General features: G+C 39.4%; 1 protein-coding gene and 1 long non-coding RNA gene across 18 annotated transcripts in view; both read right to left on the bottom strand.

The window, feature by feature from the left end:
* The window catches only part of TASP1 (taspase 1), a 76950-nt gene extending 59935 nt beyond the window's left edge, over positions 1-17015 (bottom strand). For 2 of the 14 annotated variants that reach the window (XR_002437027.1, XR_002437028.1), the window contains exons 1-6: positions 16298-17015; positions 15022-15239; positions 14361-14428; positions 12710-12778; positions 8303-8423; positions 6808-6892 (exon numbers count right to left, since the gene is read on the bottom strand). Coding sequence is in view for 10 of the 14 variants with exons in the window: in XM_021392210.1 (XP_021247885.1) it covers positions 6808-6892; positions 8303-8423; positions 12710-12778; positions 14361-14428; positions 15022-15163 (485 nt within the window). In the remaining 4 variants the exon portion in view is untranslated. The remainder of the gene's footprint in view (positions 1-6807; positions 6893-8302; positions 8424-12709; positions 12779-14360; positions 14429-15021; positions 15240-16297) is intronic. The other 12 variants (XR_002437026.1, XR_002437025.1, XM_021392210.1 and 9 more) reach the window with 12 other exon arrangements.
* Positions 23715-26150, bottom strand: part of LOC110395324 — a 31950-nt gene continuing 29514 nt past the window's right edge. For all 4 annotated transcript variants that reach the window (XR_002436336.1, XR_002436338.1, XR_002436337.1 and 1 more), the window contains one exon: positions 23715-25135. This is a non-coding gene — a long non-coding RNA (uncharacterized LOC110395324). The remainder of the gene's footprint in view (positions 25136-26150) is intronic.

The following is a 26150-nucleotide window of genomic DNA, read 5'->3' as shown; positions in this document are numbered from 1 at the left end:
CAGTTGGCAACCTCATTTAGTTTCATTAAAACACTATGTAGCTCTGACATTAAGTTTACTATTAGAATAAAAACATGTGCTATTAAATTTGAAACAAATTAACAAATTGCATCAGCTTTTAGCTGCAGCTAAAACAGCATGAAACCATCCAGAGTCTTACTCTTTATAACAACTGAGTAAGATTCTGAAGACTAACAGGACGGGGATGAATGAAGTGAGAATGCAAGACATTTCTAGTGAAGTTAGCCAATGCCACAGGAATATCAAGAATTACTTTGAGATATGACAAGCTAAAAATAAGCTTAATATAGATTCAAAAAGATAAAAGTCTATCTCATGGTGTTTTATCAAGCATTTCCAAATGAGACAACTCTGCTGAGTATTAAACATACTCGTGGAAGAAAGAAACGAGTTTGAGAAGTTGTTTTGCAATAAGTACTGAGCATTTTACGGTACGGAGAAAGTACATGCTGCGTGACAGTGAATGATGGCAAGAGTTACATACAGACATGTAGCCTTTAGGGAAAAAAAAGCCTCAATTATTTATACCATTTCCCTTTAAATAAATTAATCTGATTCCTCAAAAAATGGAATGTGGCTAGAAATCACATCTTTTCAGAAAGCTGATGAAAAACAGCAACAGCAGTAGCAACATAGTAAAGGACAACTATTTCCAATCTCTACTTCCTATCTCCGTTTTGAAATAAGAATACCATAACTGTATAATGGACACAAGAAGAAAAGACTGAGGACACAGAGTAATTTCAAAATGCTTCACAGAAACACCCAACTTATGAATGCAAGACTAAAAGCCGTTTAAGCTACACAGAATACTCTTGGGGCACATAATACTATCAATTCCAGAGAACACATTGATACAGAAGATTTGTTGGCATTACTTCTGTTACAAGTTTCTTGATAGCATTATATCTGACATGTGCAGCACTACTTTCCATCTTCCCTATGACATAACCACCACAAGAGATGTTTTCAGTCTTTGATTAAAGAAGGTTAAAAAAAAAGTTGCTCTAGATATGAATTTGAATTGTTAAGCACATACTTCTTACTACTGTTAGTGCAGCTCCAGATGAATATTTTTCATGCTGCAAGATACTGCAGAGCAAGTTACTGGGTACTTGGAAGAATGTCTCCTTTTAAATAAGCTAGTGATCAAGAAGCAATCTCTCACTCACATTAACATCCAAGAGAAACACATGCTGTAGCCAAACCAAAGAAGAAAGTAATCTGCATTGATTAAAAAAAGTTTTCCATCAACTATACACACTCAGGAAGTGAATAAGTGTTTCCTGTTCAGTAAAGTAATTTACATAGAGCGGAAGAGTAGAACAGAATCTGTAGATTTGGGAGGGACCTTTAAAGGCCATCCAGTCCAATTCCCCTGCAATGAACAGGGACATCCAGCACTACATCAGCTTGCCCAGGGCCTGATCCCCCCTCACCATGAAAGTCTCCAGGGACAGGGCGTCAGCCACATCTCTGGGCAACCTGTTCCAGTGCCTCAGCACCCTCACTGTAAAAGACCTTTTCCTTATAGCTAACCTAGATCTACTCTCTTTAAGCTTGAAGCCATTTCCCCTTGCTCTATCACTACAGACCCTGCTAAAGAATCTGTCCCCTTCTTTCCTCCAGCCCCTCTTTAGATACTGAAAGGCCGCTTTCAGGTCACCTCGCAGCCTTCTCTTCTCCAGGCTGAGCAGCCCCAGCTCTCAGCCTGCCCTTGTAGGAGAGGTGTTCCATCCCTTGGATCATTTTTGCGGCCCTCCTCTGGACGCAACCCCGTACTATGAACAGATATTATGGGTCTTACATATGATAACTTGAATAGCACGGATCAGTCAGAAACCTTTCATTTTCCTGACATCTCACAATTGCTTGTTTTACACTTAAAGATAGAAAAATAGTCACAAGTATTTAGAGTGCAAAAAAAGCACCCCAGAATGTTGAAGATGTACCAACATGTAAGTAATATGACTCTTATTCTGCTCACACTTGTGTCCATAATTCCTGGATTCATCTCCCCCATACAAGGTAGACACAGACAAACTACTTTCCTGTTCTTGTCCCAAAGAATCACAGAATTGTAGGGGTTGGAAGCGACCTCCAGAGATCATCAAGTCCAACCCCCCAGACAGTTATTGAAGCAAACACTTGCTGATATCTAACTGAAGCCTCACTTCACTCAGAAATCATCCACTTTTTTAAAAAAATTATTTTAATCTTTCCACTTCATATGTCTTGAAAATACAACATAATCACAAGACAGTTGAAATAATAAAAAAATCAAGACCTCAGTACTCTGTTATCTGTACCACCTGTACCCTCTCCTGTAAACTGATACAGAGACAGTTGGTAAGAGAATCCATAGGACAGACGGCATGAACTCAGTTCTGTAAGTAGCCAAATATTTACAATAAGAACAAGATTAAACAGTCTTCATACCACCCAAGCAATACAAACAATTTTAACAGCCACAGGTGATAGTGTGGTGAGAGGGTGGGAACCAGCAGTCAGGCACTAGGGAACTACTTCCATGAGAAATATCCATGTACTCACACAGAAGAGCTGCAGCAGGCAAGAATGAACGGGTAATACTCACAGCTGGCACAAAAAAAAAAAAAAAAAAACTTACCCTAAACAGCTACAACCAAGCATGATTAGTTGGGGGAGAGGAAAAATAGAGAATAAAGTCAGTGGGCTATACAGAGCAGCCAAAGCCCCACCAAGTCTCAAAAGCCCTTAGGCTAGTTCAGAATACAATTTGTCAAAGGGGAAAAAAAAAAGATGAATGAGATTGTGCTTTGCTACTCTGAAAGTTGGTTCTACTCAAACAAGATAAAAGTTCATTTGATACATCTGCAAGAAAGGTGAGTACTCTGTAGTTGTTACAAGCTCAGAACACGCAGAAGCTGAAAAAGTCCTCCCCAGCAAGAAGCTGATGTTTAGATGTGCTTTCCAAATACACGAAGAGCAGGGCACATTAATTGAAAATAGAGAGAAATTACTCTAAAAATGGCCCTTTGGGAAAATTTTTCACAAGAACATGGTTATCCTGCTGCCTGTTTCATATTGCAAAGAGCAGTCCTTAATATGGGCTGTATGGAGACAAGCCATTCTGAGCTGAATGGAAGCAGCAACAGAAAGTTAGGTTCACTAAAGACGGTCAAGGTGATCCTAAACATAAACTCATTTTATAATGTTTGTTATAAAATGCAGCTATCGCTCTGAAATCACTCTTACATAGAAGTCATTCTGTTGAAATACAGAACAGAGATAAAAGGTGGTACAAGTCTTCAATCCAGGCACTTTCCTGACTATGCACTGCCCTGCAAGTAATTCAACATGCATATCCCACCTGAAGCACTATATGCGACAGAAATAAAACAAGTGCAAAACTATGTAATAACCAAAGGGGCAGAACATACAAACAAACAAAACATGGTATTCTTTCTCATATAGATTAATATTAATACTGAAAAAGGGACACCAACATGAACTTTGAAATCAATAATACCAAGGAGTTCTAAAAAAAGAGATGCTTAAGTCTATTTGTACCAAATTGCAATTCTTACATACCTAAAGTTACGAGCAAGCAGATCTAAATAAGCTTTTTTGCTTCTAAGAAGGTCAGGTCTCCCCTTTGTTTCAGCGTATGAAATAGAAAAAAAACTTAAAAGCTGTTACTACAAAGCAACTCATCCAATATTCTGTGACCAAAGACCACACCCAATGATCCACCCAAGATGTAACTGTGCAACTGTAATTCTGTTCTCTTTTCTAAGTTATACAATGATCTAGAATGTCTTATAGGATAACATGTAACATCGAAGAGTTCAGTATTTTCTATTCTTTCATGCAGAGGTAGAGAATATTCTGACAACGTCAGTCTGAATAAACTATGAGAGAAGGTTTAATAACCTTAGAACAGCTTTAACAAATGCATGCATGCATGTGGGAATTCTCTACTGAAAGCTTTCTGAATTTTAATTTGGATGGTAAGACTGTGTTTTAAACCAGAAGACGAGATATTGTCCCAGAAAAACCCACACTACAGAGCAATTCATGGTAAATTGCATACATACAGCAATGGGGACACTTGATGACTCCTTCCCAACAAACTTATCATCTCAGAATAAATTAGTTCACACTTATTAAAATTTCTTCTACCGAAAATTAGAAAAGTACCATTTTGAACTGTCCCTACACAAATGGGTGCTGAATGGCGGTAACCAAGCCAAACTAACAGCCTCCAGCTGCTCTTTTACAGACAAGACTCTCCATAACGCCGCTGTCACTAATTTCACAGTCAGGGAATTTCTCTCACGTGGTCCTGTGCCAAACATTCTGGTGAGAAAACGTTAAGCTAAGTTAGATCATGCTATAGAAGCTGTCTATATCAACAGGTTTAATTAACAAGACAGGTTCTTAGGCTACGCAGTTTCCTTAAGATTCCCCACCATACTATTTGCCCATGAGAAACCAGATGAAACCTTCATATCTTTACAAATAAAAACCAGTTATTAAAATCCCAACTCTCAGGAGGACCGACAATAATACAGCTGTTTCTTGCTACTTGCTACATATTTTTCCAGCTTGTGCTGCAATATATTTCACTCCCAGAACAAAAATATGTTATATCAAACCCTGCCAAAAAGGCGAGGCATGAAATTGTCAACAGTCATCACCTACAATAACGTAAGATCCATTCCAAACTTGGAATACCCTGAACATACAGGAACATCTATTCAAGCAAGCAGTCAGGTTTCACTGCTACAGATTGTTTCCAAGCTATCTGCTTTTTTCTAATAAGACAGATATTCCAAATTCAAAACAGAGAAGAAGAAATGAAAATATGTATAAGGCAAATAAGGTCCAAAATGTTGGCCCCGAAGACTCAACAGTTCGCTTCACACTTAGAGAAGTGTCTTAGGAAGTGTCTGTTAGCCAAGACCTTGCACAAGTGTTTGAAAGATTCTGTCTTGTCCTTTGAGATAAGAGAATACAGTTTATTTTCCATTCACTTATTTTTAAAATAACAGCAACAAATATAAACTAGGCCATGAAGTTACAGAAAACACACTAAAATAGGACACAACTATCCCAGGTACTCTTCCCTTCCACAATTAAAGAAAACATTGTGAGGGTATAGACAAAACTAAACCACAAATGCTTGCTCCTAGTTCTGGAACATCGGAAAAAAAAAAAAAAAAAAGAAAAAAAAAGCAAACAGAACCAAAACCACAACAATCTCCTTTGACGCTCTCTTTAATGTAACCAGCTAAGCCCTAGCTCTCTCCTGATATCTGAAGAAATAAGCTACTGCTACTGGCAGCAACTAACAATTAAGTTCTTATTCTTTGGTAAACTTCTCTGAAAAAAGAAGTTGTCACTAACTACAATTACTCTTTCTTTAATAAAGAAAACAGGTTTAAATGCAAAATCTGCTTGTTGATGTGTTGGTTTTGGAGTGCTTTCTTTCACTCTATGACCTACCTTTGCAGTATTACAGATACTGAAATAGTTCTTTTCCTCAGTGTTTAAACTGGAGTACTATACTATCCAGATACGGACTGATTATTTGGACATGTTTACACGAAGAAGTAAGAACAGTAAAATTTCTAAAGCAAATATACATATTTCAAACAATGTAAGTGCTGATTTAATCCATGTGTAAATACTACAGTCTGTTAGCAAATAGTAGCAAATTGCTCCAACAGGTAAGATAACCGAGGTAACGGCTTAAGATCAAGCTCTCTGCCTGCTGATTTGAGCTGCTAACGAAAATTAGGATGCTTTTAAGATTAGTCAATTCCAACACAGTTCTTAAACACTTTCCAAAAATGATACAATAGTATTTAAAGTTCTAACATATTAACAGTTTCCTCTTTCAAATAGGTATTATATCAGTCTGAATAAAGCACATTTTCAGTGTTGTCATAAATACTAATAAGTTTATAATAAATTCCAACTAAACACTGCATATTTCCACAATATGGGTTCAAAATAAAGGCACAAAGTCAGTTAACAGTAAACAAAGTTAGTTTACATATTTTTTAAAGTTGTCCTTTTTAAAAAAAGGGTACACAAAAGCAAAGGCTGTAGAATTTCATTTTAATTTTGCTGTACTTGCAGATTTTTCAAAATGATATAGTAAAAAACTCAGGAATTCACACAGAATCACAGAATTGCAGGGTTCGAAGGGACCTCAAGAGATCATCAGTTCCAACCCCCCTGCTAAAGCAGGTTCCCTGCAACAGGTCACACAGGTAGGAGTCCAGCCAGGTCTTGAATATCTCCATAGAAGGAGACTCCACAACCTCTATGAGCAGCCTGTTCCAGTGCTCTATCACTCTCACCATAAAGAAGTTCTTCTGCATGTTTGTATGGAACTTCTATGTTCATGTTTTAGGCCACAGCTCCTTGTCCTATCACTACACACCACCGAGAAGAGCCTGGCCTCATCCATTTGCACCTCACCTCCCTTTAGATATTTATACACATTAATCATTAATCAGTAATTCGGTACGACATAACTTTAGAAATAGCCACACAGACACAAAACCTCACTATGCGATTATCTCCATCTATCCACAATACTTCTACTCACAGCTGCATCGAGTGCACACTATGTTTCAAGATCTGAGAACAAAACTTTGCTTCTTTTTAAAAGCACACTCTTGCTGGTTTGTTAAGCAGCAGCAGCCTTCGTTGAATTAGACACAGCCTTCAAATATTGCATGCAGTACAGACATAACACTAAAGTAAAGGCAAGCAGAACAAAGCAATTACCAAGGCGGAATTCTGCCAGCAGAGAGTTTTCCTTTCTGCCCTTCACACAACAATCTATTTGCAACTGAAACTGGATTCTTGATTCCTGAAAAGAAAAATTAGCAAAAAATGGGAACAAACCATTAAAATATTTTCCACATAGTACCGTGGGGTTCATTTTGGCAATGGAAGAGGGCTTCCTTTAATTTCCAACGCTTTGGTAATTCAGTGAGAGACACACTGTGGTGCTATTTTTCAGCTTAATAACACTGAGTCAGTTGTTCCTTCTCATGGCCTATCAGTGGTAACAAGACTTTCTAATCAACATTTGGTTTTGTTTTTTAAAGAAAGAAGGGTATTGAAATATTAGGAGTGACTCCCTACCACAGAAATCTCAGAATTAAATCAGTGGTGTTCTACAGACCGAAGATGTATTATGAGTATTAATTTTTCAAGATGGAAAAAGCTTTATTTGGATCTATCTGGCCAGAACAGGGATTATAGGATTCAGGCATAGCTTTTTGTCACCCCCCCATTTCCTCCTTCTCTGTGGTTGGAAGGATATATTTTGTGACCAGTAAGCCTTGAAACACTTAATTTTACTATTTACTTTAGATTTATATCTACATGAGGAAGTTATTACCACAGCTCAGAACTATCCTGGGATAAAGAACAAAGGCTGAAACGTTATCAGAAAAGCTATTCAACAGTAACAGTTGAGGCTCTCAAGCACACTTGTGACAAAAGTTCAAGGATCCCTGCTTGTGACTGTCTGTTTTGTACTGAAAGGTAAAACTAGGCCAAAAAAGAAATAGAAAGGCACATTAGTTCTCGGATTCGGTAAGTGCTGTATGCACATTCACGTGACTTCATAATAGTTTCACAAATAAGAAATCCAAATGTTACTGATCATGTGAGAGAATTATAATGAAAAAATCTATATTATACAGGGATTTTATGTCAGGGCAAACTGCTCGACGGATGAGTAGTTGCAAGAATAAACAAGAAGCCTCAGTATAGAGCCTGTGTACCTTTCTAACACTGTAAAGAAAACCTTAGTTCCTTAACGTTTTAATTTGACGAATTAAGCTAAGAGATTCCATGACTGAATTATATAACAGTAAGTTCTTCAAGGAGCCAAACAACAAAAACAAATACTGTCATTTTAATGCTTGTATTTTTTAAATATATCAATATAAATAATTGCATTTTACCATAAGGTTAGCATTCTCCAAAGCCATCTGAGAAAACACACGCCCTCTGAGCGAATGAATACTTTATCACGCGATCATTCTGCCAAGGATTATCAGTGAACTAAGACAATACACTGCAACATCACAAAGCAGTATTTCAGGGAGTGGGAATGCCTCCCTCTCCCTTTTGTTTTGTTTAAAGAGGGAAGAATTTATTAAATGGGGCTATAACGCCACTCCCTCCGAAAACTTAACCAAAAAAGAACAAAATTGGTCTTTGCACTTAAATCAGTAGTTAGCTTTATAATGCGTAGTTAACGTACCACTCAGTGCGCCAACTGCTCCAAAATTTAATGACTTTCCATCCATTATACTGGCATCACATTCTATCTCACCCAGAAGGTTTAAGTTAGAACCCATTCCTGCATTTGTAAAAGGAGAATCCTAAAAATAAAAACAAAACACTGTGAGGCCACAACCAGAACAAACTGTATCAAAACCTTTGCATAATTAATACGATGACACTGATCTCGGTACAGCGCACATTCCTACTGTAGTACTTTAAATATGCCACAACAACATCAGAAAAGAGCAATTTGCAATGTTTATCTTAAATTACTACGATGGAAACCTTATACTCTCTTCTGTGCGATACATCTCAAGAGTAATAACGTGCTAATATAAATCATAATCACACAACAATTTTAGATGATCACTTGTTTGTAAGCAGAAGCTTTACAACATGAGCAAAAATCTTTTCCACAGAGACCACAGCCTACCTCTGACGCTCTCAAGTACGACACAGGAGCACACAGAACTATACGTTTTATTAAAATCATATGCCTATGAATGCATGCAGCCTTCCACACAGAAATGAGGAACCAGCACCATTAACAAGACTTCAATTTGCAAAATTTCTATTTGAAATACTAACACAAGTACAGTCGTTACCATGGTCCGGAAGTTTTTCAAATAACAGCTAAATCATACTTCACACATAAAGTATCGAACAACTTTTAATAAGCTTCCTAGTTAAAAACTAAGCCAGCTTTTATTAGCACTTCCTGTAGTTTTTTGCTGACTCAAGTGTCTCAGATGAGAAGTGTTGCGTGCTGGATTTAAAAACATGCGTTCGTGCAGATGCGTGCTGCCCACGTGCCAAGATGACAACCTCGGAAAGGTAGAAGACCACAAAGCAGCAGCTGGCTTAGCCCACTGCTAACTCCAGACTGCAGCAATGACACCATCACTTAGGTATCTCTAGCCTACAGCCTAAAACTGGAGAAAGGAGACAACGCAAAGCTTTAAGACACGGAACAAGAATTTCATTCTGAAAGTTAGCTCATCTTGTAAAAACTCTTAAGCGCTACTGAGGATATTGTATTCAGTTGCAGAATCACTCTTACTTCGGGATGTATTTAAAAATATTCTGGCAGCAATACAGGAGTGCTGAAGCTTCTAGCTGTGGTCAAATGTGGAAAGCTTGGAAAAGTTGCTCAACGTGAGTAATCCAGAATTACATCTAGACAAATAGTTAAAATGCTCTGTTTCCAACATGCATTAAAGAGCATTCCATCCCTCTTTGATACAGTTTTGGTCAAGGTTTATTTCCAGCTTTTAAAAGGATTTCAAAGCCTACTGGCATTTCTTTCTACACACTGTAATTATAAAATTAATTCTTCTGTGGTAATTCAGAAACAAGCAGTAATAGCCTACAAGGGTGAGTCAGGTCTCTTTTAATCAAACCAGTTAAAATGTTTTTCAAGAACGCTTTTGTCATAAATTACCATTAGTTACTCTGCTGCAAAATATCCTAGCAAAGTCTTTAACTAGAATTAGTAACTTCCAATTCAATATTCATTTAAAGTTCATCTGTGGTGAGCGCCTTACTACAATAATGCTGCTGGCTTTGTGCTTTCAGCTTCAAATACATATCCTTGGGATTAAGATCCTATATTCTGAAATCTTGTTTACTCTAAAATTAATATTTTTAAAAAATTAACAAGAGACAAAGTACTTCATTGCGAAATTTTGCTTTCCATTCCTTTGAGGCATAACAAAAAGAAATACAAATAGAGCAACTTTTATTAGCATCAAAATGTGATAATCGCTTCCCATAATCACATTAATTTCCAACGTAAATGATACTCATCAAGAATGTTCCACAGAATTCAGATGAAAGAAACAAGCAATGAACACACAGTATGAACAAACATAGACTGCGCTACGAAAAAGTTTTAAATTTTCATCTGCAACAAACTTTGCTCTGGCTTCCAATACCTGAACATTAGACTCTCTGAAGTGCTCTATACTCAAAGAAAAACTTGAAACTGCACATTGCTCCTCTGGCCAGCTGTAAATTCAATAAGCATGTGGTTTTGTTGTAAACTGCAGTTTTTAAAAGAAAAAAAAATCTGCCCAAATCCCTTTATGTTTCAAGAGAAATTCAGACTTCATATGGTGGCAGATAGCAAGAGCATAAAAATAAACGGTTCTGGGATCATGAATACAGTTTTGAGATCAAGCACACAATGTAAATGTCTTATGAAGCACCTTGTCCAGACCTATTTTATTAACAAAAGCTGAAAGAAGAAACACGTCCATTTATTTCTCTGCAATGACAGAGTTCACAAACTGGAAAACATAACTGCCTTTATTCAACTTATGAAATACAGCTGATGCTTATGCAGACCAGCAGCGTTATTTTAACAGTATTCTGGGTCAGGTGTTCAAGTTGCTTTGCACAAGTAACCTACCTTTTCTCTAACAACTATTAGCATTAATTATACCTTGATCTAGTCACTATTTTCACTTGAGATTCATAAAGTCCAACAAAGAAAGGCTGTTCACTCTACATTTGGAGCCTACAAAAATAAAACAAAAAACAGACAGCATACCGCAAGCAAACTGTCAGCTCGCTCATAAAAGATCAAGAGCAAGTCTTGCGCCTCACAAAGTCTTTGAAGTGATGCCTCTTGGATTAGATGAAATTCTGTGTAATAGGAGTTGTGTAATTGAGCGGAACTGAGGGAAAAAAAAATCATCTTTTGCGGCACTTCCATGAAAATATGTGTGTGTCTTGCAAAGACTACAGATTTTTGGAATACAGCACTAAAAATTCTAACGCACTCTAAAAGTGATTAAATATTTCAGATAAATTCACTGTACTGTGTTCTACAGCAACCGAATATTACCTAAGACAATTATAAAAACAGACAGTAGAATGATAGCAGGCGTCACTAGAACAGTAAGCAAGACAGAAAAGGAGAAAAGGGATGCTCATAGGATTAATTCTCTAAATATGCTTCAATTTCATCTTAAAGCCATAACATCTTACAGATGTCACTTCAGAATATTTAAATCTACTACAGCAAAAGAAGTTTCTCTTGTGGAATAGCAAAATCAGAAAACAATTTACCCTAGGCACAGCTGAAAGGAGATGTACAGTTGTTCAGTCAAGTTTCTTAAAACGTGCTTTCTTCTGTGTAGCTCAGGAATATGATAAAAATTACAGCACAAAAGAGAAAATGTTTTCTACTGAGGTGGGAACTGGATCACAAAAGAATCTTGTGGGATAAGAGCAGGTTCAGTTAGCTTATTCAATTATATGACTTATAATGATTTATATGATTTATTTTCATAAGCAAGTCGAAAGCCTATGAGTGACAGTTAGAGACCGAGGCAGCAAGAAGCCTTGTCATCGGTGCCTGCTGCAGGCCACCCGAACAAGCGGAGCCTGTCAATGAGGCCACAAAAATGATCCAAGGGATGGAATACCTCTCTTGTGAGGACAGGCTGAGAGAGCTGTTCAGCCTGGAGAAGAGAAGGCTCCAAGGTGACCTGATAGCAGCCTTTCAGTATCTAAAGGTGAGCTACAGGAAAGAAGGGGACAGGCTCTTTAGCGGGGTCTGAGGTGACAGAACAAGGGGAAGTGGCTTCAAGCTTAAAGAGGGTAGATTTAGGCTAGATATAAGAAAAAAGTCTTTTACAGTGAGGGTGCTGAGGCACTGGAACAGATTGCCCAGAGATGTGGTTGATGCCCTGTCTCTGGAGACTTTCAAGGTGAGGCTGGATCAGGCCCTGGGCAACCTGATGTAATGCTGGATGTCCCTGTTCATTGCAGGGGAATTGGACTAGATGGCCTTCAAAGGTCCCTTCCAACTCTAAAGATTCTATGATTCTATAGTTCAGAGATATACACAGAGATATATTTTTTTCTTACCTAGATCTATTTTAATGTTTAAGATAGCACATGAAAGCATATTTGAACAGTTCACTGGAGACCACAAGTACTGTTTAAAGCAAAGAAGCTTTCCAAGTTAAAAGTATGACTGAAGTCTTGGCACCTCGTCAGCACGCCTACCACATACTGAAGTACATACTGCCTGCCTTAAGCTAACCCTATCAAGTACGTTAATTAACACTTTCCAAACATGTGTAAGCAAATCCACTGCTAATCTTCTGAGAATCTGACAATATATTTCAACGCCACATTTTCACAGCACAATACTTACCTTGCCTTCCTTCTTTACTAATAAGGTTGCAGAGAAAGAATGACTGCTAACAGTAGAAAAGGAATTACTTTTTCAGTCATTACTGCCATGTGGAATTAGTGGACCCGGGACAATCACATTACTAAACTTCCTCATTTACATCTCAGAAATTCTTCTAGCTTGACTCCCCATTTCCTTATTTCATAGGCAACCTTCACTGGAGTCAGAAATTCATACCTCTAGTTCTATAAGTGCTGCAGTCACTGCATCTGTCGCAAGAGCACCAGCCTGTAGCTTTTCAATCGCCTGTAAAACAGAATTTTCAGTTGATTATTAGGAAATTCTAATATTCTGCAGCTAGTTTTCTGTAGGAAAGGGAATCTTCATTAAATTAGGTTTAAATCTATGGGGACATAAAAACAAGCAGCACTGGAAATAGCTGGCATGTGCCATGTGAGAGTAGACCCGATGCCTTTTTAGTAATCAGACGTTCCAACACTGCATTTAGTAACAGATTTTTGCACGGTCAAATTTGTAGCAAAATAAATTCTTATGCCTGGCATTCTCAAACATAATGATTCCGTCAAGGATTTTCTAATTTCCCTTCCAAGATTCAACAACCGTCTCCAGTACCATTTATGGCAATTGTCACGAAATTGAACAAAATTAACAAGAGAACTCACCTAGAAGCCAACACACAAAACAAATCACATAAGACAGTGTTATCTCCAGATTTTATATGTGCGTCCACGTTTGAACACACACACACAAAGAGTTCTAGAGCCTAGTATTATTTCTCAGATCCAGACTGGTAAGACCTTACAGTCAGTTATCTCCAGAAAACAACTATGGCTGCATCTTTAGTAGTAAAACAAACTTGCGACGGTTTGCTCATCATACAAGTTATTAACATTGGCTTCTGAGCTTAAGGAACCAAACAGAAACTCAAATTAGACTTATACTCAACAGCAAATAACCTCGACTCAGACATAATTAGCTGGAAAATTAACATCATCAGGGCTAATGCACAATTTTAAGGAAGCTGGTGTTTAGCTTGGATGATTTTTCAAGTTTCTCATTACAAAATTAGATTGGTATTAGGATTGAGACACAGAACTGCAAGATGAAGTGTTAATAATTATTAGACTCCAACTCTGAAAAGCACTTCTGAAAGGCCTGCCAGACTCCCCAGCATGTTCTCTCTGGAGAAAGCAAAAGGCATTAGAAATTTTGGAGACAGGTCTTCCAGCTTCTCATTCAGCATTTAGTACACAGGAGTTGCCAGCTCCAAAGCTAAGTTCTCGGAAGAGATTAAAAAAAATATTTCAATGGAAATTAAAATCTTGCCATTACTACTTTTCCAATTTGGGAACTTAATTCGTTTCTTTGGTCATTTGTTTGTTGTTGCTGCTGCTGTCGTTGTCCTTGCTACCTTCCCTCCCATTAAGAAGTTAAGAGCCATCAAGAAGAAAGGAATTCTATAAATTCTTATATTTATTGAGCATTTTGGACGCTAGAGTCAAAATAAATTCCAAAAAGAGTGGATACTGATGAAGAAAGATCCAGGCACTACATGCAACTCCAGAAATCCCAGAGCCACAGGAAGCTGTTATGAATATCCTGCGAATCATGAACTGTTCCCCAGCTGCTCCTTTGGTGTATGGTATTTGCCACCACCAAACGACAATGTTGCTGCACCTCACCTCCATGCACTCTATCAACTCCTCACAGCAACCATGTTAGCTGCTGCTGCCTCATTTTTTCCCGCTAGAAATACATTCAGTCAGAGCAGCTAAACCAAGATACGTCAATTCATACCGAAGAGACAGTGCTCCCAAGTACACTTTTTACACACCCACTACAGGACTATGGAGCTGGTAAGACATACCTTCTGGCAGGCTCTTTTGCACACATGCTTGTATTCTTTAGCTTTGGATTCAGAATGATAACCCGCACCTATAATAGGGAGAAGGAAAAGAGATTATACCACTTATCAAAATACTGTCTGCAAACAGCAGCAAGAATTATGATGCAGGCAGACAAGAGACATCCTTATTCGGGATTATACTGGCATCTCCTATTCATATTGCAAACTGACAACTTTATGCATTCAAACACACAGTAAAATACAGGGTACTGAGCTCACGTGCATAAGTATATACATTTAAATCATATAATCTGCTCCTATGAACACTCTCCAAGAGATTTCAGATTTGTTCATTCTTAGAGAATTTCCAGCATAGCTATTTCATTCATCCTACATCAATGTGGAGAGAAAAAAAAAAAGTCAACTTTAAGGATTTTCTTTTTTATAAAGAGCAAATATGTGTAACTGATATAGATACGCATCATTCAGAACATCCAAAATTACATTTTTAGTACTAGTTTCTCCAGCCAATGCAATCAAACTCTCCACTCATATATTTACATCCAAAGTCCACACCACTTCATTAACACAATAACAAACCAAAGCCAATACGATACTTCAGTTGATCTTTAGTGAGTATACAGACTGTTTCAATTCCAGCTGCTATGCTTCAACACCTTACCTGCATGAACAAGCACAAATCCCACTCGTTTCCCTCTTTGGGTCTGCTTTGTTTCGGGCTCTTTGACCACCACTTTTACAGCTGTAACCTGAGATGATTTGGAAGGTAACACTTCTACCGAGCTTATCCCCTTCTCCATCATTATACGTTAGGATCAACATCTTCTACTGGAAAAGAGCATGCTTCCATTCAAAAATAAATTCTGGAGTCGAATCATCCTAAAGCCAAATCACATGCATATGTTAGATGCTGATTTCCAAGAGACATATTTCACATAAGTCAACTTCAGCAAGAATTTCTGCAAGACGGGTTTGAATGAAAGAGCACACACCTGCTGAAAGAAGGGCTTCTAAGTTCTCTCTCTTCCCTAGCTAGCAGTATTAATGCGACTTAAGATAACTAATTCAGTTGAAAAAGTCCATGCTGCATGCTGAAGCCAACCTGCAGGCTTCCCTGAAGAGACTTAACTTCAACCTAGTCAAATTTCCAGACATTTCTAGGGATTTGCCGATCCAAGGCTTGCCCACAATGGAGAAAAATCTGTTTTCCGTGGTCTCCCTTTGTTTAACGTTAAAACCTATTAAAACCCAGCATGACTAATTAGTTTCTAATACAATGATGCTTCATAGCCACAATCCATACTTCTTAAAAGTGGCAATCCCTGCTCATACTGAAAATCCTAAGCAGCATTACTATAGTGCTGGCAAAAGCCAAAAGACTACATATAGAATTTTTTGCATAACCTGCATGGCTTGCTGTCCTGAAATCATACGCTGGCATCTGTCTGCATGATTTTGTGCTGTTCTATTACGAAGAGCATGTAGAAGCCGTGTGTTAACACAAAATCCACTGTCATATAAGTAATTAACGCGATTTCCATTGAACTGTAGCATACGAATAACGTGGAAAAGAAACTTTTATTCGGGAAAATTCCCGGCGGGAGGAAGAGACGAACCCCCGCGCGGCCACCGCCTCAAGGCCCAGCCCGGGGGCGCCCGAGGGCCGCGGGCCCGACGTGTCCCCGCCGTCGCCATGGCAACGCGACTGGGGGCGGGGACACCGCGACGGGGATGACGTCACCGGGAAGCCCGCCCCGCCGGAGGCGCGCGGATTGCTGGAGCCCGCGCGGCCGTTACCGCCCCGCCGCCAACAGCGGAGGCTCGGGGAGGAGGAATGGGACGGGGGAGAGCGGGCAGGCGGGAGAGGCCGGGCCGAGAGGAGGCGGGGACTGGCGGACTAAGGCGGGACAGGGCGGACCCAGGCGCGCAGCACTCACCCACCGCTGCCGTCAGCCTCGCGCACACCCGGAACCGTCCGTCCGCCCGTTGCCTCGGTGAGGATGAGGCGTCCCGCCCCACTGCCTCCCTCCCATTGGGTGCGGCGGGCCAGACGACCGGAAGTAGCGTCACGCAGGGGAGGCGGCCGATTGGTGGCCGGAACGGAAAATCCCCGCCCTCTGTCACGAAAGCGCCAATGGCATAGCGGGGGAGGTGGGGCCGGTATTACAGCGCCAGGCGCCCCGCTAACGCTGCCCATTGGGCCTCTCGGGCGGAAAATGGCGTCGGGGTGCACTCTCCGTCCCGGAGGCAGGAAGGGGCTCGGTGCCGGCCTTGCTCCTACTGCTCCCCCTGCCGCCTTTCCTCTAGGGCTCGTTTGCCATAACCACGTCCCTCAAGCACATCAGCAAAAGTGGTTCCTGAAGGCTATCTGCAATAAAATAAAATGAAATTCAGCGATTCTGTGTGTTTCTGGCAGTAGTCCTGTCAGGCAGCTCTCACACTCCTTAGCTTCCCCACCTCCCCCAGCCGGCCTTGGGCCTCTTCAGAGGCACGTGAGGTGAGGGCCCTGCTCTGGGACACCTCCACCACCTCCCTGGCAGCCTGTTCCAAAGCATCACCACTCTTCCTGAGAATAAATTTTTCTTAAGATCCAACCTGAACAGCCTATGGTGCAACTTGAGGCCATTCTGTCTCATCCTGTCTCTGTTACCTGGGAGAAAAAGCCAACCCCCACCTCACCACACCCTGGCAGCTCAGTATCATATTAACGAACTTGCCCTCATTTCCACCCCTTCTTCCACAACAGAGAAAGGGAGAATAGAATGTACTGAAAACAGCAACAAAACAAAATAAACAGGAGAAAACAGTGACAAGCCTAAGTTATTATCCCATGCCAAAAACTGTTAGTATTACATGCAGGTATGAGGAGCTATACGCAAGATGCATAACAAAATCTATCTGGATGTTCTTTTTGGAGGGTTTGTTGGTTTTTTTTCTTTTGCTTTTTTTACAGTTGGATGATTTTAGCAACAGAATTTCTGTCTCATCAAGCACCCTATACTAGACAGTGATGGCAAGAGGTTTTTAGGTTTTATACAGTTAATTAAATGCCATCATGAATTGAGCATTCTCTTCCTTATGTCATTGATTTGGATTAGATTTGTAACATACTGTTCTTTTCCTCTTAAAGCATTATTTGAAATTAAACATTTATCCCTCTCTGTTAGCTAATGTTTAAGCGCATGCCTTAAGGAAGCACTTTAGTAGTGCACAGTATCTATCCTTTCTCATTCTTCACTACTCACAAGCAACAGCATGAAAAAGCATGGCCTTTCTAATTACTGATACATCTGTGCCTGACAGCAAATAGACCAAAAGATGCTACTAAAAGTCCCGTTTGGAGAAGACAACAACTGAAGAAAGAAGCTCATGAATATTTTACTAACTACAGTTTATACTTTTAATAGCTTCTTCATCTGTCTGACTAGATGCTTGGGTAAGTGGTGTCCTCAGTTATATAAATGCACATCTCTTGGATAAAACTATGAACTATTAACACTTTTTATTCTTCCATCTTAGCCACACTTCAGCACTGAGCCAGCTGTTTCCAACCAAAAATATTTTCTCAGTCATGTTCTTCTCTCTAATTAAGCTCAACTGGATCAAAAGACATAAAAAAACCCATTCATTTTTATACTGCAACAGCCATATAGAATTTGCTCATAGTCTAAAGTCCATCTCAACTAGAAATTTTGAAACAGGCTTTTTAAAATTTTTTTAAAGCCACAGTCTGAAGAAGTAGTAGGAACGTATCTTCAGCATTCTCTTTCCTTCTAGGGTAAGAGCAAACATTTCCAAGAAGTTTACATTTATTGTAACTGTAAACAAATAAGCCTTCTTTCCACAAAACAGACAGGAAATTCAAGAGACTTTTTCAGACAGCAAGAAATCTGGAGCAAAGAGAACATCCCAGTGGTAGAATTATAATATAGGATGATTTATCCTCTTTGATCATCTCCCCTGCTTGTAAAATCAAATTATCATGAACTGGGAGAAACACGTTGGATGATCCTTTCAGGCAAAGAAAGTGTAACATGCTACTTCCTTCTGTATGTAGCCTATTTTTTATTTTTATTTTTTAATTTTTTTTTAACTCAGGCAGCCCAGAAAGTTGTGGGTGCCCCACCCCTAGAGGCAATCAAGGACAGTTTGGACGGGGCCCTGGGCAGCCTGATCTGATGGGAGGTGTCTGTCCACGGCAGGGGGTTGGAGCTCAGTGATCTTCAAGGTTCTTCCCAAACCAAGCCATTCTACAGTTCTATCCCTTGCCAGGCTTACGCAGAGCTGCAGCAACAGCCAGTCATATCCTAAGAGAGAGAAGGCACACTTTAACGTTCCTCTCAAGACAACATATTTTTCACACGGTTTTGATATTCTCATGCTGGAAACAGTAGCTTTACTCATTTAACAGAAATGCTTTTGATCACAGACAGTCTGGTACTGTAGTCTGGCATAACTCCCTTAATTTCAGTGGAATTTAGCCAGTTTACTCACCAATCAGACTCATCGTTCTGTAAACTCTACTTACTGATCTCAGAGTTTTCCAAATGAAAGAATATCTTCGTATGGCTCCAAAGCAGAAGAAGACTAAAGCCAAACCAAATCTGAAAGAAACCCAAACAAATATAAAACAATAACAGAAAAACCATAGCCCCCAACAATGTGGAGCCATTCTGCTAATATTCAGCACTCAATGCAGGATGTATCATTCAAAACCCTGCCAATACATCACATATTTCATTAGCAAAACTAAGAAAAATGCAGAGCCAAGTCAATCACACTAATTTTTCAATGCAACATGACTTTACCAAATTAGAGGGAGAACACAGGGAAATTAAAACATAATTGTTTTGCTCTTGCAGTTAACAGTACAATTTAAAAACTTTTGAGTAGAAACAGTGCATAACATGAAGCAAGAGGAATTGCTTTATTAGGTACAAAACTACAGCTTTATTTTCACGTCACCAGAAGGAAAAAAAAAAAACAAGTTTTGTTTTCTGTTGTTCATAAGTCTCTAAATTAAAGTTAATAATTCCCTTTTTATTTTTTTTCCCAATATTTTTTGTAGCTCTTTGTTTAAGTAAAAACAAGTACTAGCATTTAACTAGCAGGCAAAGGGCATTTTCTAACTTACAGTAGCCTTCAAGGCCACTTGCTTGTAACTGCCAATGCCCAACATACTACATACATTGCTACAGGCATTTTTTGAGCAATGGAGAGAGATATCTCATCTGTAACGCACAAGGACTAAAGATCGCTTGAAATGTAAGGCAAGTAGATGCTTAAAAGATGGAAAAGCAAGCAAAACAGATGATCAGATTATATCACGTAATTTCCCTAGAGAGCCTGGGGGAAAAAAAACAAGACAAAGCTTACACTTCAAGAGCCCCTAAGCAGCACTGTACATTCATGCAATTTGGCCGTGACTGCTTCTATTCTGAGTAATTCTATATCAGACTATATCACTTACAGGTCTCTGAGGAAGGTAAGAAGAATGTTTCACAGAAATTTGACCTTTGTATGTAGTCTTAATCCATGGATTAACACTCATTAGGAGTATTGCCTCACACAATGCAAACAGGTAATCATTTCCTCCTGCATTCTTCAACATCTCCTCAACTTGTATCTGTCGAATCTATGCAATGGATGAACAAAATGCAACCCCTCTCATGCAAAAGACAGAAGCTGCTCAAGACCTCATTTGTAGCAAAAAAAGTCTACTTCAGAAAAGGTGATGGCTAGCAGGGAGGTTTGTGTTCATTTTCTAAAAGTTCAGAAAGATGAGTTGTTGGAATATTTGGTGCTTTTTTCTCCCCTGTAAATTAATCCTGCAAATTTAAGGCATTTTACTGCTTATTATTTTATTCTCATGCAAAAAGACAGCTCAGTGTGCTGACAAATATGACTGTAGGATATGTATCTGGAGCACTGTTAAAAGCACATTATAGGCTTAGAGTTAGGAAGAGTTATTTTTCCTCTGCAATCAGATATGACCCACAATGCATGTGCAACTTGTTCTCAAAAAAAAAACAACCAGCATTAAACAAACATTTAGAATATAATTAAAGTAAAAGTTAAGAGCATTTGAGGATTTAGAAAGGCATAAACAGAAGTTGGGAGAAGAAGGAAAGGAGAGGGATGTGGTAGGGGAAAGGCTAGAGATAAGAGAGTAGGGAAAAGGAGAATTAGAAGGTCAAGGAGGTAAGAGAAGCTCAAAGGAGGTAGTAAGAACATCAAAAATGTGTCAGCTGGAGTTAGTGGGGCCAAAGCAATGATCAAGTAGGAAGCAGGGACAAGAGAAAAGAATGTCAGACAATGTGTGGAAGAAGGCGGCCAAAGAAGGCAGGCAAAGAAGACCAGTTCTAGAGCTGTCGAAGCCGTCAGGAAAAGCCAGAGAAGGAAAGAGTAGAACACAGAAAAACAGAGAGAGCAAAGATAAAGAGGTTTTACAAAAAGAGCATAGGAGGAGAAAGGAAGGAAGGTCAGAAAAAATATGGTCATGGGAGGTCAAAGGTCAGTGAAGAGGCTATCACAGATAATGAGGAAAAAAAGAGAATAGAAAGTTGGAGCAGATTATGTGAGACAATACGTGTGAAAAAGATCAGGCACAGAAGACAGCAGAAAAAAAAAAAGAGAAAACAAAATAAACACACAAAGTAAAAAAAAAAAAAAAAAAAGAGGTGGGATTAGGAAAAAGGAGGTCAGAAAAGACCAAAGAAGAAAAGGTCAGAGAAGAGTATGTAAGTCACAGAGGGAAAAAGAAGGCTGGAGAGAAGAAATTTGCAAAATGAAGAGCTGATAGAGGAAAAGAGACATTTAAAGAACAAATCTGATTTTTAACTTTTCCAAGATGCATTTTTGTAGCTACAGAAATTATCTACACATTTATATTAAAATTTCATTGTGCTTACTGAAGCAATGCACTACAAACTTGTACCTATACATCTCTGTTTACAGATTAGATTGGTAAAAAACACAGTATATATTGAACAGTCTCACCATCAGATTCATTTCTGTTAAGATCTCTTACAGAAGGAAAACATTTCATACATGCAGAACTATATGGCTTATAGAGATCAGCTTTTGTCTTCACTATTACCAGGTGCTTCCTCTTCTGCTTGATAAAACAAGGAAGTAACATGAAGTCCATAAACCCTTTGAAAATCGTTGGCCTCATTTCACAGATTTTAACACGCAGTCCAAACCTCAGTTATGAGTTGCTCTATTGCCAGTTCTTTTTCTTCCTCTTTAAAAAACAAAAACAAAAAAACAAAACAAACTTCCACGTTACTGTGATGCTGAGTTGAGCTGTGTAGATTTCTTCATGTACTTTTTTTGCCTCTCAGATGGTGATTGTTATATCTGAAATGGAACTGTCTGACTTTTCCAGCATGGGAGGACATTATGTCATCATGTCAAAGCATGGCAAGGCACCTGCCCCTGTGCCTATGCAGTTTTCCTTTGACACACAGCACTGACCCTGCCAAAGATGAACTTCTGGGCTAAACAAAGCTTTGATTACACTGTGCATTCATCTCTACATCCTGTATGAGGTCCTATGCACCTTTTGCTTCCAGTTTTCTTTTCTCTGTCCAACAGTCCTTTCTTGCAGCTAAGAGGCAGCACAACAGTGGGCCAATTGTGAGCTACGCAGATTTTGACTTTAACATTGTCAAATCTCCTTGAAGTTGGCCAGCAGGTTCAAATTATGGAGGTAGGCTGACAGACTGATAGATGGGCAGCGTGCTCATACCCTTCTTCCTTTAGAAGGGAAGCTAAAAGCGTTGTCAGTTCAGTCCTGCCTTCCTCTCCAGGAGAATGGTGTTTCAAATCCAGATGTCTGCTTCTGCTTGTTTTGTGATGTTTCTCATTAGCTTGTTCCTTGCCACTGGTGCCAATTTCCAAACTGGCCAAACATTCCTTGTTTCTTCCTTATTTCTGATCCTCGGTTTTCTCTAGATTTGTGGTGCTACTCCAACGAAAAGATGATCTTGTTCTGTAAATCATTCCTCAGCATACATGTCTGAAATGAAAGGCTTCTTTTATTTTATTTTTACAACATTTCCACCCGTACCTGGTTTGTGGTCTTGTTCTGCATCTGAGTTTGGAGGTGTACCATCCTAGTGCTATTTCCTTTTGAAAGAGAACTTATTTGCTGCTTTAGTTTATTCTGAATAAGAACGTCAAGCAGAGAGGTTTCAGTGAGGCTTCATCTAACTTGCTGTACTATAAAACAACTAAATAAAATCTGAGGAAAGAATGCAGGTGTATATTCCACAATTTAATTACTTCTTGGAACTTAGAATGATTGTTTTAGTATTGTGTTTCTACTGAATGGAATGGAGGGGGTCAGAGCGTAGGTACTTACTGGTTGACTGAACATCAAAGAGAGTAATCCCATGTACTCAATACAAATTTAAATGTGTTTTCAGCCAGGCAGGCTCACTAACATTCAAACTGGTACAAGCACATCCCTATAAGAAGCCATTTAAGGCGCCGTAGCTGGAAATTTCTCTAGAAATTTCTCAGAATTTTGGGAAGTATCCTGCTCCAGAAGTGAGAGTGACTCTGAGGCCACGTGGGCAAGGGGATACACATTCAATTTAACAACTTACTTAATGCCATGCCAAGCAAAATTGTTTGCCTCAGCTCAGGGAAATATGATGATGTCCAACCTCTCCCTGTCTCATGACTTCCAATTCAGACTCGGCAGCATGACTCTTGTCAAACACACTTAGCATAGATTCCCTGTGCATGTCCTCCATCCCCTCCACTGAGGGAATTCATTGCAGAGATTTGTTGGTAAATGTTTTGATTGTCTTTGAGAAAATCTATGCAAAACAGCATGAGATCCACTCAAATCAGGGCCACTGGAACAGGTTGCCCAGAGAAGTGGTGGATGCTCCATCCCTGGAGACACTCAAGGTCAGGCTGGACGGGCCTCTGAGGAGCCTGATCTAGTAGCAGGCATCCCTGTTCAGTGCAGGGGAGGTGGACGAGATGGCCTTTAGGGGTACCTTCCTACTCAAACTATTCTGTGTTTCTATGATATTCAGACATCTTACTAGTTTGTTACAGCGCTGTCAACAAAGTAAAAAAGAGGGAAGAAACCATCTGCTATCTCTGATATTTACAACCTACTTAGGACTGATGATTTTATTCTAGAAAGATCGTATAACTTCATTTTAAAACTTCAAGGCAGACTAGAATTCGGAGCTGAAGATGCTAAGGTGTGGCCCTTAGGTACAGTGAAGCAGAAATAGAAATACTTAAGGGAGACAAGAAAGACAAGCTTTTCATCAGAGTTCATATTTTCTTAATACTTCTTTTGATTTTTTTTTTTTGGGGGGGGGGGGGGGGGGCAAGAGGAGAACTCTGGACAAAGACCTCCTGATCTAACAAACCTATCCTATCCCCATTTTAAAACAGGAGGCATTCCAGACAACAAATTGTTGAACCTTCACTTTGGGGTGTTTTAGTGCTTTTGGAAGCCTGCTAAAGAACAGAAAAGCTGAGAAATGACAGCAGAAGAGGAGGAGGAAGAGACTTACATCCTTCTATTCCCTTTGGCCCAGATGAGAGGGCAACCTCAAACAATCCATTCAAAGACAGATTCTTGGTTGGAGTGCTAAAGCTATCTGGGAAGCAGCCATGTAGAACTAATAAAAAAAATATATATATTTTTTTTAAAGCAGGAACATAAAAATACAGTCCTATATCAACCATTCCAGATTAGTTCAGGACCTTTGCAACTCTTTTCTACAATCACCAGAAAAAGAAGCTGGATGCACCAGCAAATATGAACTGAAATTGTCATTTGAGTGACTGCATGCAGGAGAAAGCATCCAAAGGCAATTGTAGAGACTGGAATCAATCCACTCAGATATTGGACTATTAATCCCCCTAAAAGACTGTCTGATCTTTGCAGGTAGCACAAGTAAGCCCACAGTGTTTTCCAGGCATGCTTGTTGTTTCCTCTGCAAATGAAGAGGCCCCTTCTTTGACTTCCAGCCAGTAAAATAATACTTTTTCCAGATAATGGGACGCTTTACATGAGGAAAATACTCAAGCACCCTCGACCTGTTTAAATAGCATTCCAAGTACTCCCTCCTGCTCAACACCCACTCACAGTTATTTCCAGTGCTGGTTCCATAGCATCTCAGGAAATGCTAACTCGGGAAGATTGTGTTCCTCTCTCAGCCAGCTTTCACAGTTGTAACTAGAGGGGGGCCAAATCCTAAGGCACAGGAATTATGAGAAATGAAGTTTCAAATACACATTCATCAGCCGCTGCCAAAATAACCACTAGCAGTAAATCCCCGCAAGGTTTTGTCTTTATTCCTCAAATATGGAAAGTGATTTATATGTGTACTGGGTATGTATTGGCCATTGCAGCAGGACAGTCATCTCTCCATCAACCATTATGGGAAATCAGTAAGCCAGGACTCAGAACAGTGGTTTTCAGAGTCAGATATCACTTCTCTTTGAGCCCACACAAAACACAGAGCAGATTCCAATATGACAATTTGTAAGTACATAGTTTAGCAAAACAGGCCAAGCTGGTGACTAAGTAAATCCTGGACTAGTTCTCTCCACGGGTTTTACCATCTCATTATTTTTATGAATTTAGACATGCCTGGTAGCTTTCTGCAGCTCTCCATGGATAATGACTTAGTCCAAACCAAAGTTGTTTTATTGCATTCAAGGTATGATACAGTTTCAGTAGGTCAGTCTTTGCAACAACCTCCTCTTCAAACACTGTGATACTGATCCAACTGCAATAAAGAGAGTTCAAGAGACTTAAGTTCACTATGAAGCCTTAAGAATAATTGGCAGAATCATTCTTTTGGTGGAAGCTTTCTTTCTCAGGGTGTAAAATGGGGGAAAAAAAATCCATTCTCATCCCTCAGTCTCTGCTTATGACCTCTGTCAGCAAATTCACATTTTGGAGAGGTAGAGATCAATACAAAAATCTATGCAAGTTTACTTGAGGACAGAATTTACACTTTTAATCTACAGCTTTAATACATGCATTTAAGTTCATTGCTGTTAGCCTCCTTCTACATACTGTACCTTCCACCTTTCCAAAAATTTGGCTTGCAGCAAAGTAAGGTAGCAAATCTATGATGAATGCATCTTTGCCTACCAAGGCAACATGTTTTGCTGTCAAGTGTAAATTTTTGGCCTCTTAAGAAAACCAGCTACCTTTAAATTTAGTCCCACATTTGTGTTCCTTTTCCATACCACTGGTCTGCTACAGCTGTTTTGATGTTAATACAAGAATGGTGACAGCTATAGAGCTTGTTACAACTCATGCAGCATCCCTCTAACTTCGAACCCCATAGGTGCCCCTTATGCAGCACATCACTGTTCACAGTAGATACTACATTCACTGAAGCAGTTTGTCTGCTCCTCTGGATTGAGGTGATAACTCTTTGGTGAGGAAGATAGGCCTCCATGAAGCACAAGGGTTATGGACTTTTTGTTTTCCCCACACTTGGATATGTTTCAATTAGAAACCCACTAACTAAACAGTTATTTTGTAAAAGCCAAACATTAGAACACCGAAATACAGCACGACGCTTCCCTTCATGGCATTTTCCTGACAGACCACAGCTTGAAGAAAAGAATCCATCAGTAGTAACCGGAAACAAATGCCAGCTAATTTCAAAAGCTTCACTCTTGTTTTTCTCTCTGACATGGTTCGGTTCCTAAGCATTCAGTTTCCTCACACAAAACTTTAAGAGTCAAATGAGAAACATTGGACTCTTCACCTGCCAGCGGCTGAAC

Source organism: Numida meleagris, chromosome 3 (assembly GCF_002078875.1).
Source record: "Numida meleagris isolate 19003 breed g44 Domestic line chromosome 3, NumMel1.0, whole genome shotgun sequence".
Classification (NCBI taxonomy): domain Eukaryota; kingdom Metazoa; phylum Chordata; class Aves; order Galliformes; family Numididae; genus Numida; species Numida meleagris.
Note: the sequence above shows the minus strand (reverse complement) of the source record. Positions and strands in the feature narration are given on the sequence as shown.